General features: G+C 41.2%; 2 protein-coding genes across 2 annotated transcripts in view; one reads left to right on the top strand and one right to left on the bottom strand.

Annotated features, from left to right (window-relative positions):
* Positions 1-565: 565 nt before the first annotated feature.
* Positions 566-3,979, top strand: LOC138723950 (adipogenesis regulatory factor-like). The gene is made up of 3 exons (XM_069863511.1): positions 566-928; positions 3,589-3,651; positions 3,803-3,979. Exons 1-3 carry the CDS (start codon positions 859-861, stop codon positions 3,898-3,900), a joined length of 231 nt encoding a protein of 76 aa, XP_069719612.1. The 5' UTR covers positions 566-858; the 3' UTR covers positions 3,901-3,979.
* A 3,684-nt stretch (positions 3,980-7,663) lies between these two features.
* Positions 7,664-17,123, bottom strand: part of GLUD1 (glutamate dehydrogenase 1) — a 30,612-nt gene continuing 21,152 nt past the window's right edge. Inside the window, exons 7-13 of the mRNA XM_069864257.1 lie at positions 15,194-15,331; positions 13,379-13,516; positions 13,175-13,255; positions 12,211-12,334; positions 10,843-10,934; positions 8,564-8,626; positions 7,664-7,944 (exon numbers count right to left, since the gene is read on the bottom strand). Of these exons, the coding sequence (XP_069720358.1) occupies positions 7,825-7,944; positions 8,564-8,626; positions 10,843-10,934; positions 12,211-12,334; positions 13,175-13,255; positions 13,379-13,516; positions 15,194-15,331 (756 nt within the window). The 3' untranslated portion in view covers positions 7,664-7,824. The remainder of the gene's footprint in view (positions 7,945-8,563; positions 8,627-10,842; positions 10,935-12,210; positions 12,335-13,174; positions 13,256-13,378; positions 13,517-15,193; positions 15,332-17,123) is intronic.

Here is a 17,123-nt window from a genome sequence, read left to right as displayed (position 1 = left end):
CTCCAACGGCTCCAGCTCAGGGAACACAGTGGCAGCTCAGCTTTTTGTTGCTCAGGGCAGGTCGTGCAGGCTGGCATCGCACCACAGGGCTGCCTGGCCCCTGCTATGGGCAGGCAGGGGCAGCACCCACCAGCCCTTGCCTGTTGCCCCTGGGAAAGACACAAATTTGCTCTTCACTCTCCTGAGCCAGGCATTGGAAACAAGGGGTTAAAACGTTAATTATGACACACCACAAAATTATTAGTTTCGTCTAACACAACAAAGATTTCATCAGTCACTTTAAAAAGCAGGGTTAGCGCCTCCCTTTTCTTTTTAATAGCCATGAACTTTAAGTCCCACCGGGGAGGACAAAAATGTGGACAAGAATCATCTGAAACTGGATGCTTTTCTATGTAAGGTTTTGAAACGCCGCAGTTGATTTAAGCAATTCCCCAGCCGTTTTGCAACGCAATGTTTTTCTGCCGGGTTCTCAAGAGGCTGTGCCTGCCTGTATCTCCCCCCGTGGCACTGGTTTGGGAGCCTTTAGTAGGAACAGCTGTGGCATGCACACTGTTTACCAACTCAACATGAAAAAAAGGTTCCATTCCTGGGCTATGGAAAAACTCTGCCAATTAATCCACGCCCTCTCTCTGGGGAGGAAAACAATAAATACTAATGTCTCTTCACCCTTTTATGCCTCGTATATTAATCACCCAACAAGGGCTCACGGCTTTTCCCTGATCCAGTTTGCATGTGCCCTGCAACTACTGGGAGGAGTCCTGCTTTGTCTATAAAAAGCTGCACTTTGCCAAACGTAACACAACCAACTTTGGGGATTCACTCACCCATCTCTGTGTGGAGAGAGGACCGAGCGCAGCCATGTTCGGGATTGGGAAGAAGCTTGCTGAGGAAGCCACGCAACAAGCTGGAAGTGCTGCACAGTCGGCAGGTAAATAGAAATCCCTACTTTCCCTTCTCCTGTGCCTTGGGGATTAAAGTATGTGCCTGGCTCCCATCCCTGCAGCTGGGAGCAAATCTATATCTTAGGCGTGAACTCTATAGATGCCGTCCTCAAGGGGGTGGTCGGTGTGCCCAACCTTCTAGCGCTGCAGTGATTGAAGGGCAGTATTAACTACTGGCTTCTCCAAACTTCCCCCACTCCAGCTTTTACTGTGTTGGGTGTCCAGATGATGTACTGAAGAGAAGGCATCAGAAAGTTGAGAATGGAAGGCAAGAATGCTTATTTAGGGTTTTGTTTCCTAACATGAACAGCTATGACAAACATGGGTTTTGTTGCAGTGCAGTGGATTAGTTTCCTGAAGCTCTGATGTCTTTGATCTGTTGAGCGCAGCACAAATTCGCCAGCTGGGCTCTGCTGTGGGTGCTCCAGCCCCACCAGCACTGCAGCCACTCACCCCACCGAGGGCACAACTGCAGCAGCAGGGGCTCAGGGCATCTCAGTCCAGCTTAATCCTGCAAATAGGCTTGAAGAATTGGCCCCAGGTTTTAATCGTGTGCCACTGACATGAGTCATTGCTAGTGAAGCTTTAACTCAGAGGTTGGCACTGGTGCCATTCCTGAAATGTTTGTGCTTAGTACAATACACAAGCAAAGGAGACTGTTTTATATTCCTTTACATGACACTTAGGTAAACTTTTGAAACCAGATGTTTGTCTACGACTTCAACTGCCATAGGAATGTCACTTGCAGGTTGGAAGTAGAAGCAAGTGGAAAGCCTGCTACTTATTTACCATCTATCCTTGGTTGAGTTTCCTAGGAAGATGAAAGATGCCTAATAGCACATCCACTGCCCTCTTCTCCAAACAATTTGTGTTTATGCTTAAATCAACTATTTTTATGCTGAAGCATGAAAGAAACACCAGGATGTGGGCAACTGGAGGGTAACCATCAATTTTTGTTTTCAAATTAAGATTTCTTTCTTTCTGCTTTTGCTGTACAGCAGCCCTAGAAATGCATATTTTGCAGAGTTTTTTTGATGTTCCCAACTTTTTTTAGCATTGAGAAAATGTAGTTTTCTATGCTGTAAGACTGATCCTGATGTTTTAGAAGTGGTCATTTGTCATCTTGAAGAAACTGAGTAGTAAGCTCAATGTTCAGCTGATTGAACTTGGTGTTCAGGAGTCAACAGACTCCAAGAGCAAAGTTTTTAAATAGCAGCATCAGCATGTACCCTGGTGATGGACAGAAAATACACAGCATGTGATGCTGAAGTCACGCCGCATCACTGTCAGTACCATACCAGCTCCTGAAGTTTATAGAGGTACCCTCTAAATACCCATTTAAACGATAATAAAGGAGGATTTAATGCTGCTGTTTTAACTAAAACATGACCATCCAACTAGTGTTTCTGCAACTATTAATTACCTTATCTCTGAATTACTGCTGTTGTGCTTGTACATGCCCTGAAGGTGCAGTCCCACAAGACATTGCAGAGTGGCACAACTTGGCTTTGCAAGTACCTAAAATTAGTACCTACCCTCTGGTTCCTGAAAGGAGCCACGAACTTGGCTATGACATAAGATTGCTATGGGAAGCGTTCTCTTTAGCCACACCTTATGAGCGGCATATATAAATCATCACCAATCAGGAAACTGCAGAAAAAGATGATGCATGATGACAATTAGTACATCTTCTAAGCATTCAGAAGTGTCCTACAAACCCCAGGTGAAATAGGCCTCGGTTTACAAAACATTTAATGCAACAACTACTGCTGAAGAGCCTTTTGATTCAAGCCTAGAGACCTTTGAAGTTTTACGCACTCCCAGTCTTCTTATGTGTCCTTGCTCACCTCAACACTCCTCCCGCACACAAAGTCCATGAGGAATCTGGCTCGCTCAGTCAGCCCCTGCTTCAGTGTCTGTTGTGCAGAATACATGAATGTTTATCTCAACGGCAGTATTTGGAGCCAAGGGGAATAAAACAAATACAGGTTCAGCTGAAGGCCATTTGCCCCAAACTTTTACTGGACTGTTGAGCAGGACTTCCCTGATCAGAGCTATTGGTGTTTGATCACCCAAATATCCATCACTATTTCGTAGGCTGCAGTTCCTCCACTTTAAGACAATATCTTCTCTTGTTCTTCACGTCTCAGTAAATCTACTCTACTGAACATTTCCACACCTTTAAAACTGATCTGGTCTCTAACAGAATACTATTTAATCTAGCTACAAGCAAAGTATTAGACTGTACACTGAACTTTGATGTGCTGCCCTCACAGAACGCTGGTTTCAGGCTGCGAGAATTAAGCTCCGTGCAGTTGCTGGGAGAATCTTTACCAGTCAAATGGCACAAGTCTGCTCCATGGGATCTTAGCCAGGTTCATTAAAAGGAAGGTTTCATTGCACCTGATTCTCTACTAGGGTTTGTTTCTGAAACTGTAGGTGACACAGACATTTCCATAATCTTCATCTGTACCAAGACACAGGATGACACAGGGAACTACTGTAAGCTTCCAACAACTCTCTCCCCCTAGAACAAAGTGCCCATCCTTATCATTTTTCATCTTCTTGCCCTTCTAAAATGCGATTATTGAGTTTACGGGAAGCATAAGGACTGCTTAATTTACACTTGTTTTTCTCCTAATTCCAGTTAACACGGTGGAGCAGACTGTGCAGCAAGCAGTAGAACAGGCTAAGGATGCTGGTCAGAAAGGTACCGTAACGCTTTACCTCAATAATGTTACAACAGTGAAACCCCAGATAGGTCCCCCAACCCTGCCTTGCCTGTCGTCCCACACCACATGGGAAAGGGAAAGGTATTTTGCACTGGTGCTACAGTTACCCTTGTTTTTCTGTTTTAAAAGCTCTCGATGAAGTCTACAAAGTTGCTGAAACCGGTGAAAAGGCTGTAAAAAATATAGCGGATCAAGCAACTTCATGGGGCAAAAGCTTCGGACAGTGAAGATAAAAATGTAACACTGAATTTTGTAAACAAATTTCTACCACATATGCTCTTAAATAAATAAAATACTTATACTCTACCTGTCTTGCCTCTGTTCCCTAGGAATCCTTCCATTACACACATTAAATATCAAGTCATTGGTCTAGAAAGACTGGGTTAACTTCACAGAGCAGAGAGCAAAAGCTGTGCCATGCTATTAATGCAGACAAACGTTGCCTTTTTTTACAAGCTAAGAGATGGCTCAAAGAGGGCAAAATGTAAAGTGAAGGACATGAGAGTTGGTGTCTCTCCCATTTTATCACTGAGTGTAAGTCATGATTGTGTGTGTGGAAATCACACAAGCTGAGCACCTAAAGAGCCACTACAAGACAAGATCTGTGTGCTTCTGCGACTGTGGTGGTACTTGTAGTCTTATCCGTAAAACTGCAGTTAGCTACTGCACTGATGGAGACTCAAGTGCTTTTAAGGTATATATAACCACTCTAAAAAGCACCCTAATACTAAAACTAATGCTAACAGCACAACAAAGCATTACTGCCAGCAGAGCACTGAACTCAGCACTGAACTCCTTAACTGTCTGAACTGGATCATCCGTACAACTTCAACCACTCCGCAGAGCGAAGACTTGATGTGTAATGCAGCACACAGTATGGCAATGGAGTAATTTACCACTCCTGTCACACACAGACGGGCAGTAATCAAGCAGGAGCTGGAAGAATGAGAACTGGCTAAGTCTGAACTATAAAAAACCCAACCAAGCCCTGCATGCACATGAACTTAAGAGTGAGATGTCTTGCTACTGCAATGAGTAAGGAATCTGATATTACACACTCACAGGTTACCAACAGTAATTTAGAGGTCCTTACCTGGCATCTTGAAATGATAGCAACACTTTCTCCTGGTCGTGACAGCTGTCATCAATGAAAACAGATGCAGGTCTGAGTTCTTTGCCGGTGTGAAAACTGATTGTTCTGCTTGATCTTCTGTGTAATAGAGATATTTTCGCATTTAGGGTTTTGTAGGTAGCATGTAACCCCAAACGCTGTAGTTGTGGTCCTTATGAAATTCACTCGTGGCTTCAGAGTGCTTACCGAGTCATTATTCAACACAAACTATCTACATAACCAGCACTTAATACTGCACGAGAACGTGAATACCTGCTATGGTAGAGATGTGTTTTGCTCTAGCTGGGAGGTGTAGTTCAGAGCAGGATCAAATCTGTGCCTGAATCTGCCTTCAGGAACTGAATGGCTCCCTGCCCAACATCCTACAAAGTTTCTTGCTGAATGTAATGATGATGTTAGCTGGAAGATAAAACTTCCGAGTGTGGCTATGTATGTGTAAGGTGAGCAGCATTCCCCAAGTTTAATCTAACATCTAAGTGACATTAAAGTAAAAAAAAAAAAAAAAAGCCCAGTACAGTTGTCACACAACAGTTATAAAAATAACCTACATTGCAAAGACAGACTGCTTTCTTCAGCTTGGCTAGGAAAAAGCTAGAGCTGCCTTGCACCCAAGCCTCTAAGCACCTTGAACACCACCAGGGATGGGGCTTCCATGACTTTTCTGGGCAGCCAGTGCCAGAGCCTCACCACCCTCACATGAAAACATTTCTTCCTAATATCTCATCTAAATCTCCCCTCTTTCAGCTGAAATCCCTTACCTCTCATCCTATCCCTGCCCTCCCTGATAATGAGCCCCTCCCCAGCTTTCCTGTAGGCCCTCACTGGAGCCTTCTTTTCTCTAAGCTGAACAAGCCCAAGCCTCCCTGCCTGTCCTTGTATGGGAGGTGCTCCAGCCCTCTGACCAAGGCCCTCCTCTGGATGTCCCAGTTAGCTATTTATACTAGCTCTGCATACGCTCCAACACCGGAAAGGTCTCATTTTTCAAGTCTGCACAGCCAAATTTGGGGGTGCTTCACTAGCTGGAGAGGAAATTAGGGGGGAGGGAGAACAATGGTTAATTAGCCAAGTGTCTTCGCTGCTGCTTTACTTTCAATAACTTTGCTGCCAGATAATGCAACTCAGCTTTTAAGATACTTTCACTTTTCAATAATATAACTATATTTATTTATGAGTTTTTAGCACCTGAGATTTGGTGGAAGTAGGTTACAATTTGTCAGAGTTGAATTGTTACAATTTTAGTTTCAGTTTACTGCCTAATAAATGTTTACATAAAACCTGCACTGAAAAGTATGACCTCATGTTTAGAGATTCACACCTCGATCACAGTAGTTCTTTCATGCTCAAAGTGTTCTCATTTTTAAAAAAACCAAATGTCAGTGTGCGTGTACATATAATGCACACACACAAACACTGCACTTGAATGACTGAAAATACTTGTACAATCCTGGATACCAGCATATACGATGGAGTACGGCACTAGTTAAATGCATAACACAGGTTTATTGCTCAATGCTAACTACTAAAATAGTTCTCGACACAAATTTGAAAGGACACAGTCAAGACCTGAAACTATTTACCAAACATACCCAACTTCAAAAGTCATGTTGACAGACAAGTTCAAGAGACTGAGAACTGTATTAGTGAGCCCCACAGGATAACTTGGAGACAGTATCTCCTCAGTAGGCATATTATGAACAAACAAGTGTGCTGTGGAGATTCACAGACTGATTGTAACTATGGAAAGCTATTGAATGAAGTAGAAAACAGTAGTACACCAGCATAGTAGGCTTGGAAAGGTCAACTTTTTTTAATAACTGCTCTTCTCTGCAGGTTGTCATGCAGTTACAAAGTAGTTAGAAAAAAAGCATGAGTTTCTGGGAGGGAGTAGTTGTCTTTTAAAAAAAACATTCATATTCATTACATAAATAACATCTGGCACTTCAAGGGGACTCCACTGGACAAAAGCCTTATACTTAAAAAACTGTTTGATCCAATATTATGTTGAGGTCCATTTTATTGTACTCTGATATATTCAAAACTCACAAGACCTCCTGAGGGTGGGGGGATGGAGGAAGGCTGCGTGTGTTAAGACAGTGGATTAAATTTGTAGCGGCATTCCACCTCCTCTGTAATGCGGCCAACGCTTTCTGGGCTCAGTTTCACTTGAGTTGTTCACTGAGGCAGTATCTAATTTTCAGAAGGCCTCTGAAAGGAAAAGACTGAAAAAGAATCCCAAAAAAACCTAAATATGATTGCTTACCAAATCCGGACTATCCTTTTTTTTGAAAAAAGGAAACAACCTATAGTCAGAATAGTTATGCAGGTTCTAGGTTAAAAACGTAACTAGAGTGGCTAAATAGTTTCAGCTTATAAAAATATTAAGTCTGTCACCTCTTCATACTTCACGATGACAGTCAAGCTAGCTTGAACAAGCAATAAAAGGCAGTCCTATAACAGCAGCACAGGTAAAGAAAAACCATTGCCTAAAAAGAATCAGGCCTGATTACTAGAAATAAAAATTAGACTCCTATCAAAGTTAATCCCTGCTGGAGGCCCATCCTTCCTCTGACAATGCCACAGCATTGATCATACAAGGCCATACTCAAAGTGCCAAAGCCAAAATTACATCATTAAAAAAAAGTGCATGAAATAATAATGAGCCAAGTGCTCATCTAGTACAGTATCTGATCTGAAGTCTGAGAAGTGGCTCAGGTGGCAAAACCACTCTTTCATACATAAAATGTACCATTTTGTTTTGTAGGCAAAATACCCAGAATGGACCCCACAAGTGCAGACGAACTGGTATCTTCAGATATATACTTGTATACAATTTCCTAATCCACGGATTTTTATTGTAAAAAAAAAAAGACTAGTTTGGACTGAAACTAATTGAGAGTAGAATCTACTATCATGTCAGAAAATTTTGTGGTTACATGTAAACTTGTGATAAGCTTTCTCAAGAAGAGGGTACATTAACGGTGAAAGGGATGGGATAGGATAAGGAGCGGTAACAGCCTGTTTATGTAAAGGTCAAGCCAGCTTCGTTGTACACTTTGAAGACTTTCTCAATTGCATTGACATATGCAGCTGTTCTCAGGTCCAGACCCAGGTTGTACTTCATGGCAGTACGCATGATTTGCTGAAACAGAAAAGGTCATATGTGATTTCTGCAAATTTCCATAGGAACTATACTAGATTTTGCTTGAAGGATCCAAGTCAGGAGTAAAACAGCCACTAGAGTGGTACAACAGCTCTGATCCTTCTTTGTGGATCAGTTCTATAATTTCTTGATTGCCCTTACAACTGAGATCTGAAAAAGATCTTTCCCAGATTAGTATAGTGCCCCATGTGTACCTTGGATACAGGGAGACAAGATGTCTCAAACAGTCTTTGCCCCACTAATTAAAAATATTGCATAAAGGGATTATTTTAAAACCACTGATGGTAAAGTAAAGCACTCTTAGGTACATGTCCCAGATCAAGTACAAGAGGGTTACTAAAATGTTTCTATTTACTACAGCTTCTACTAGTAAATACTTCCTGATTTCATGTATAAGGGTCTACTCTTTACTATATTCAGTTAAAGTTGGCCATCCTAGCACAGAGCAGAAATACCGCATACTCACAGCAATTCCCGTTATTATGAACTGTTCATCTACTCCTTTAATTGCAAAGAAATTCTGTACAACCCATTCAAAAACTGTCAAAGTCATGCAAGTTAATTTTCTTGTAAGTATGTTTATTAATGCAATACTTACCCGGGCCGAACGCTCCATTGTGTAAGCCAGCCCAGAGTGGACAATGTCTTTCTCAGACGCACCCTGCAACAACAGGGAATAAAATGAATGTTCAATCCAAAACACAAAGGTACTAGGCCTGTATTAGGAACAATGACATGCTGGATTCCCATAATTACTGAAGCTTGCTTGCTCATTTTCTTCTAATGACTGGTCTAAGAATCTAAATCACCTCTACTGTGTTACTTGAAGAACTAATTACGCTTCATTTAATTCTAAAACCTCAGACGTAAGCACTGAAGTCTTTTAAGCGCTTAGCTTCTAGATGCATGATGCCAGCATTTTTACTGATGTTGTAACTACCGTTTTCAGCCTTCACAAAACAAAAGAAATGTTAAAACATAACATCTCCCAAGAGTTAATAAGCTATAGAAGCTACTTGCAGCTGAATACAGTCAATTTTTAGGAAGGCCATGGATCCCAAATTCGTGCACTCAACATTGTAATACCAACCAACTCCAGTATCACTTTGTTCCCGTTGCAATTTAAATACACAGAACAATAAAAAATTGAAGGTTGCCTGAATAACGATGACTATCAGCTTCAATATTCTATCATCCTGACTGCTGTAATTCAATAATAATTTGAGACCTACCTTCACAAAATACACGCTTTCACTCAAACACCAGTTTGGGCTGGATGTAAAAATTACTAGGCCAGTTTCTATGGCTTGCGTTTAAGAGATCACAACAATTGCTTTAAGCCAGAGAACCTATTTATCATGCTATTAATTTAGTCTAACATCTATGAAAATGCTCACTCATACTGGATCAGGCTACAGTCAATTTCTATCATCTGACAGTGGCCCAAGCTTACATGGACTTCCCCTGACTTCTTCCTGAGGGAGCACGGTTTAATGTTTTGCACAACTCACTGGAGTTTTTCACCCACATATCTCCCATCTCTGCCTCAACCTGTGTTTAAAAACCAACCCTTTTAGCTTCCATACACCCCTTGGCAGAGCACTGCACATCTTAATTGTCTGCTGTGCCAGGAGCCACTCCTGTTCTTCATCCTGTGCCTCACTCCACTGGTTTTGTTTGAATGCATCTCCAACCCCAGACCAGTTGAGGCCAATAAGACCTAGGTTAGTTCATTGTTCCACATATGGGAAGCTTCTGTAGCTTTGATTATTCTTAGAATCGGTAAGGTTAGAAAAGACCTCTAAAATCATCAAGTCCAGATTCCATTAAGTCCGGTCTTGTGAGCTCACTTTCAACTTTTTCCACACCTACAGTGTTTTAAGACACAGAGACCCAACCTACACGCAGTATTCAGAAGGCAGACACACTCTGAATTTATACTGTGGCATCATTAGTCAGTCTTATACTTTTCCTTTCAGTACAATTTCTAATGCTGGATTAGCTTTTTGACAGCTATGGATTTCTAAGCATATATTTTGTCACCACCTCTGGATCTTTAATTTGAATGCAAATGGATGAGCTCACAACCCACCATTTTATATGAAAATTTCCCCACTACGTATTGCTACACATTAGATAACAATGAATTTCACCTGACATTTCTTTGCCCATTAATTCAGTCTTAGAGGAATATCCTACAATTGTCTGTGTTATCCTGAAGTTACATAAACAGTGCGTCAAACTGTCTGTGGCATCGGATCTTGTGAGAGTTATTTGGTAATCTAGGCAAAGTATCAACAAGATCCCCAAAACAGATTCTGGTGATGTTTGAGACAGTATTTCCCACTACAAAAGCTCCACAGACTTTGATAGCTAGAGTTCAAAGAATTGTGGAATCTATGTATTTATCATGTTAGCCAGCAGAAATATTAAGTTATTTCACAGCAAACAAACACTAAGAAAAAACACAGGTTTTTAAGGTTTTCTTGCCGTCTTCCCAGTAAAAATACACTTGCACAGTTTGTCTGAACAATGCAGGAAGTCTGTTGCTCTGACTCCAGTATATGAACAGCAACATGCAATTTAACAGTAATTACAAATACAAAACGTATTTGTATTAAGACCATAGCTTTTTAACAATATTGGAGGTATTTTACACGGGCTCAAGTAAAAGAACAAATGGCTTACTTCCAGTATTCATGAGCAGTTCAGATCATTTGCTTGCTTTATTTGTTTGGCCATCAAGCTAACTGTGTACTAACGCTTTGCTTTGGGCAAAATCCTCCATGATAGCTACAATGGTAGCATTTTGATTGCAGGTATAACACCACAATGCAATTGCAGTAACATTAAAAAACCCCAACAGCAACTGCTTACCGATATCCTATCTTGAAATTCTGCTGTAGGCACAACTGGAATAGTTCCACCATGTTTCCCAAATTTTCTTTCCAAGCTTTCCTGGACAGACACTAGAAAAGAAAAAAAACAAAACAAAACACAAAACCAGAAGGTAACTGTCAAGGAAAGGAATGTGCTTCTTATCAAAGGGGCTGACCCTGGGACTTCAGCATTCAATAGTTTGAAATGCAGACTATCGGGACAAAGGGAGTAGTCTTATTCTTGTTTTATAAGAAAAGGGAAAGATGTTGATTTTTCCGTTTTTACAGGTGAATGCCCCAATATTATTAGTAACTTTGATCTAGTACAGTCACATGGCAAGCAACTGTAGACGTATTGATCCCACTCTGCTAACCTCATAAAGCCTATAGAGCAATCTGGATTAACTTTCCTAACTTGATAAACAGCATTAGACAAAATATTTATTGAAGTTAAAGCAATCTGTTAACCCCTATTGCACCTTGCATGCACACTACTCATTAAGAAAAAAGCTCATGTGGCATTTTAGGTTTTTTCCTTAGGACAAGAGAACTGTTTTGATATTTTGAACTGACACAGACTTCATCTTAATTCTTCACATTTAATTAGCAATGTTTCCTAAGGAACATTGCAGAATATTTCAAATGACACAATACTGAAGTTAAGAAAGAGATTTAAATTAGAATTGCCATAACCCTCAACCACTTTAGAAACACCTTGAAAGGTACCACTTATGAGAAAAGGTTATAGTAGAAAACATTCATATGTATGTTTTTTTCAGCCCAGCGTTCCAAGGTTCTCAGGTGTTTGCTACAGAGAACTATTTCAAATGAAGCAATATCCAGCAGTTCTTCTCCATTAAGCTTCCTCTCTCCATGTAATCGGTACTGAGGCCCAGAAATGGGGATGCACAAAATGACCCTAAGTGAAGCTGTAGTATAAGCAGATTTTTACAGCAAATCTATCAATTGTATTCTTGCCCTTTATAAAAAAAAACCTCTATTGTTGTATGTGTTGAACAATCCATTTGAAATTTGAATACTTCTCAAATACCAAGCGTACAGCTGAAAGACATTTATTAAGTAGTAATAAATCCTGAATACGGTGGTCTGAGTTCAGTATTTTCATAAAACTGAGGAAAGCATCTCTTTATGAATTAAAAGATAACTGGAAGAGTATGCACTGAACTTAAGCTGTTAGCCTTGCAAGTCAGGTACCTTCTAAAATCTTTCCTATGCTTCAGTATGTGGCAATAATGGACTCGCAGGAAACTGAGGTGAATTTAAAATACTTCTGTATTCATTTCTCTCACTTTTGCTGTCTAATCTATTAAATAAACAGTGAGTGAAAGAGGACATGAGCACTTACTGAGCAAATGGTAGTTTGAATCCCTTTCATATTTAAAAGTCAAGCGGCCATAGCTGACATGGTTCAAGTTTTTCAGCCACTCGAAATAGGATACTGTTACACCACCAGCATTCAGGTAAAGATCCTGCACAGAAAAAGCAAATGTCTTGAATTGTGACCATGTGACAAAGACAGCTTGATTGTATCAAGGAAAAGAAAGTAGAAAGATTATGTACAAAGTATTAAACTGCAGTACAGAAGTCAATCCTCTTACACAACAACACTTATGCTCTTCCACAGCCCAGGGATTACTTCTACTGATTTAAGAGGACTTGACTTTACAACACACGAAGTTCAGGTGTGCTTGGCTATTCTCTTTTATTTTAGCACAAGTTTTTCATCAAGGAAATTAGCTCATTATTAGGTCATTTCAGTGAGTAAAGGCTGAAGATCAGCCATTCTTCATAGCAATATCACTTGATCAGGACACCCTTTCTCTGGGAACAGGTTATTATTACACCTGGACAGGTCTTATCTTTTCAAATTATCACTATAGGCAACATTTGCTCTATGCACTCTACCATACATGGTTCTGTCAGAGCACCACCCAGAGACGCAATGGTTACAAACATAGCGGTCAGTGTATTTACTCTGTCTTCTTCCCTTGCTTAGTGGACTACTTCGCTGCACAGATGTCAGCTAATACTCCAAAATGCAGGACTACAGATATAAGAACTAATTGTGGGTTGTTCTCTCTTCCAAATAGGTACCTTCCACGAGCTATCTTTGCTCATCTACAGTTGCAGTAAGATCTTTAAGTAATTACTGCCTGTCTTAAGCAACATTGACACCTGTTTCCTAGACATCAGTTGTTAAAAACTACTCTAACAGCTGTTAGTAAAAACCTTCAATAAATAATGTGTTACTACAACTCACAGAAACACTACTCTTGCAATGAAAATCAAAGGTCATAACAGAGCCTTACAGGGATAACCATGATATTCCGCTCCAAGAAGATTTTGTCAGCTTCAGGGGTCGTAGGTCCATTGGCACCTTCTGCAATAATCTGAAAGGAATCACAGAAGAGTAACTCAGAGGTATCTTTGTTTCCATCTGTGCTAATTACCGAACATCACTATTTAAACATGCCTTCCTTATTTCTCATTTGCATTTGAACTCTCCAACTTACTTTTGCTTTAACCTTGTGAGCATTGGCTTTAGTCAACTGCTTCTCGCTGGCAGCAGGGATGAGTATGTCACAGTCTGTTTCCAGAATACTGCCCTCAAGTGTCTGTGCTTTAGGGAAGCCCATGATTGTCCCGTGTTGCTGTTTCAAGGAAAGAAACCAGAGTGTTTTTAGTGTGTGTACTTGGATGACCTCCTTCCCTTCTTCTAAATTTCAAAAAGAAAGAAGGGGGAAGCAGCAGTACTAGAAAGACAGAACACAGCATCATTTCTTTTTACCTTGATTAGCATAAAAAGCAAGCTACGAAGAATCACAGAATTGTTAGGTTGGAAAAGACCTTTTGAGATCATCAAGTCCAACCATACCTGTCCACTACTAAACCATATCCCTGAGCACTTCAACTACCTGTTTTTTTAAATACCTCTAAGGACTGTGACCCAACCATTTCCATGAGCAGCCTGTTTCAGTGTCTGATAACACCTTCTGTGAAGAAATTTTTCCTGATAGCTAATCTAAACCTTCCCTGGCGCAACTTGAGGCCATTTCCTCTTGTCCTATCACTTGCTACTTGGGAGATGAGACCAACACACACCTTGCTACAACCTCCTTTCAGGCAGTTGTAGACAGCGATAAGGTCTCCTCTCAGCCTCCTTTTCCCTAGGCTAAATGATCTCAGTTCCTTCATCCACTCCTCACAAGACTTGTGCTCAGACCTTTCACCAGCTTCGTTGCCCTTCTTCAGACACACCCCAGTGCCTCAATGTCCTTCATGTAGCGAGGGACCCAAAACTACACAGGATTCAAGGTGCGGCCTCACCCATACTGAGTACAGGGGAAGGATCACTCCCCTGCTCTGCTGGCCATGCTGTATCTGATACAGGCCAGGATGCTGTTGGCACGAGTGACAGTCAAAGATCCTATGACTGAGGCATAACTGTTCTCTGGGCCGTGACGCTGATAACCATCTGGCTTCTGAAGTATTTAAAAACAAATAGTCCCCCTCAACTCTTAAAATACATAGCAAATAAAACAGTTTTCAAATAACTGAAATGACCCACCAGTCTGCTATGCACAGGGTAAGTTGCATCACATAAAATTTAGAACTATCATTCTAAAATTCAGTACTACAACGATAGCCTTTGTTTAGTGACAGAATCTTTTCACTGTTTTGAGAAAGGGAATGACAAAGACATTCAAATTCTCCCCATGTAACAGAAAATGTATCAAATAAACCCCTCAGAAACTCTAAGTAGAAACTCATATTTTAGTGCCTGTGAACTGTTCTCTCAAGACTGCTTCACTTGGAGAGTGAAATAAAAAGACCACATCCACTTTTCATTACAAAATATATACCCAAGCCGCACTGCCAGACAGGCTTTCATTTCTTCGCAAACATCCAGAGGGTAAGCAGCAGCAAAAATTCACTTTGAAGTCTTAAATGTCCATATGCTTCTGATTCTCAGCCAGGAATCCTTCAGGAGCCTCCCTGCCCTGGTTTCTTGAGACATCCTTCCTGGTTTAGTCATCAGAAAAGCTAAGTAACCATGAACTCCAGTTCTGAAACCAAACTAATTAGTCTGCACACATGCAAGCCCTTGCCATTCTTCTGAGGGTCAGGTCAAAGGGTGAAAAAAGTGCCATCTCTATACATATTAGGGATAAGGAGAAAGCCAGAAGAATCAACATTCTTAAGCCATTTTGTAAGTGCTAATTGCAGTATGATTCAAATAGCACAGATCAACAACAGTCTACAGTCATCCTATGCACTTACAAACTGGACAAAAAATGAATCTATTTCTGCTCAGCAAAGTTTCATACCAATTTGAAATCTTCTAGCTCCTTTGGGTCAATCCCATCAGGATTCCAGATAGAACCATTGAACTCTCCAACAGCAACGCACTTTGCTCCAAAACGATGCAAGTATCTCATAGAATGCAAGCCCACATTACCAAATCCCTGCAGGTGGAAAGAGAAAGGGAAAAGTAGTTAATCCTTCAACTACCATGATTACTGCTAAGGTTTATATAGCTTTGAGCTGCTTTAAATAGTTCTTTATCTATTGGCATTAGATGATGGATACAGGAAAGAGGGGAGAAATCTATATATATTCTGGTCTGAATATCGCTGTAGAAATGATGCGTTGTAGCCAGCAATGTATAGTCGTGCTAAGATTTTTATATGGTTAATAGAGAAGGGAAGCATTAATTTAACTATAACAGTGTCAAAACGATGATATTTATCAACATAGGAATATTAAGTATATTTATTTTATAACTGGGACTGTCTTAAAGGAATTTATGGATTTTGGTATGACAATCCTATGGTTTGACTAACATTTGCAGGCCAGGAAATACTCTCATTTAATTTCAGTATGAAAGGCTTAGAAGTGTAAAACCATACCAGAACAGAAAGCATAAACCAAAATTATCATTATTTATTCACATTAAAGCATACAATTTCTAATACATTTCTGAAGTGGTCCCATACAAACAAGACTGTCTAAATTTAAATTTATATAATCACAGAATTGTTTGAGTTGGAAGGACCTTAAAGCCCATCCCGTTCCAACTTCCGTGCCATAGGCAGGGACACCTCCCACTGGATCAAGTTGCTCAAAGCCCCATCCAACTTGGCCTTGAACACCTCCAAGGATAGGGCATTCACAACTTCTCTGGGCAACCTGTGCCAGAGCCTCCCACTCTCACAGCTAAAAAAAAAATCTTCCTAATGTGTCATTTGAACTCCCTCTTTCAGACCGAAACCATTCTCCTTTGTCCTATTCCTACTCCCCTTGGTAAAGAGCCCCTCCCCAGCTTTCCTGTAGGTCTCCTTTAAGTACTGGAAGGCTGCTAGGCGGTTTCCTGGATCTCTAAGCTGAAGAAGCCCAACTCTCTCAGCCTGTCCTCGTATGGGAGGTGCTCCACCCCTCTGATTATTTTCATGGCCTCTGCTGGACTCATTCTAACAGATCCACATCCTTCCTGTGTCGAGGACTCCAGAGCTGGACGCAGTACTCCAGGTGAGGTTTCACAAGAGTGGAGTTGAGGGGGAATCCCACCCTTGCCCTGCTGGTCACACTTTGTTGGATGCAGCCCAGGATACAGTTGGCTTTCTTGGCTGCACATCCACACTGGCTGGTTCATGTTGAGCTTCCCATCCACCACCACTCCCAAGTCGTTCTCTTCAGGGCTGCTCTCAATCCATTCTCAGTCCAGCCTGTATTTGTGCTTGTGATTGCTGCAACCCAAGGACCTTGCACTTAGCCTTGCTGAACTTCACAAGGTTCACTCAAGGCCACCTCTCAAGTCTGTTTAGGTCCTTCTCAATGTCACCGTTCCCTCCAGCATGCCAACCACGGCACACAGCTTGGTGCCATCAGCACACCTGCTGAGGGTTCACTCAATCCCACTGTCCATGTCTGCAACAAAGATGTTAAACACCACCAGCCCCAAAATGGACTCCCCGAGGAATACTGTTCATCACTGGTCTCCACTTGAACATTGAGCCATCGACCACAACTCATTTGAGTGCGGCCATCCAGCCAGTTCCTTATTCACCAAGTACTCCATCTCTCAAATCCACGTCTCTCCAATTTAGTGACAAGGATGTCATGCAGGGTAGTGCTGACTGCTTTGCACAAGTCCTGGTAAGTGACATCAGTTGCTCTTCCCTCAGCCACTACCTCTGCAACCCTGCCATAGAAAGCTACCGAATTAGTCAGTCACTATTTGCCCCTAGTGAAGCCATG

The sequence above is a fragment of the Phaenicophaeus curvirostris genome, chromosome 9, assembly GCF_032191515.1.
Source record: "Phaenicophaeus curvirostris isolate KB17595 chromosome 9, BPBGC_Pcur_1.0, whole genome shotgun sequence".
Classification (NCBI taxonomy): domain Eukaryota; kingdom Metazoa; phylum Chordata; class Aves; order Cuculiformes; family Cuculidae; genus Phaenicophaeus; species Phaenicophaeus curvirostris.
The sequence above is the reverse complement of the archived record's forward strand: the minus strand, read 5'-3'. Positions and strand labels throughout refer to the sequence as shown.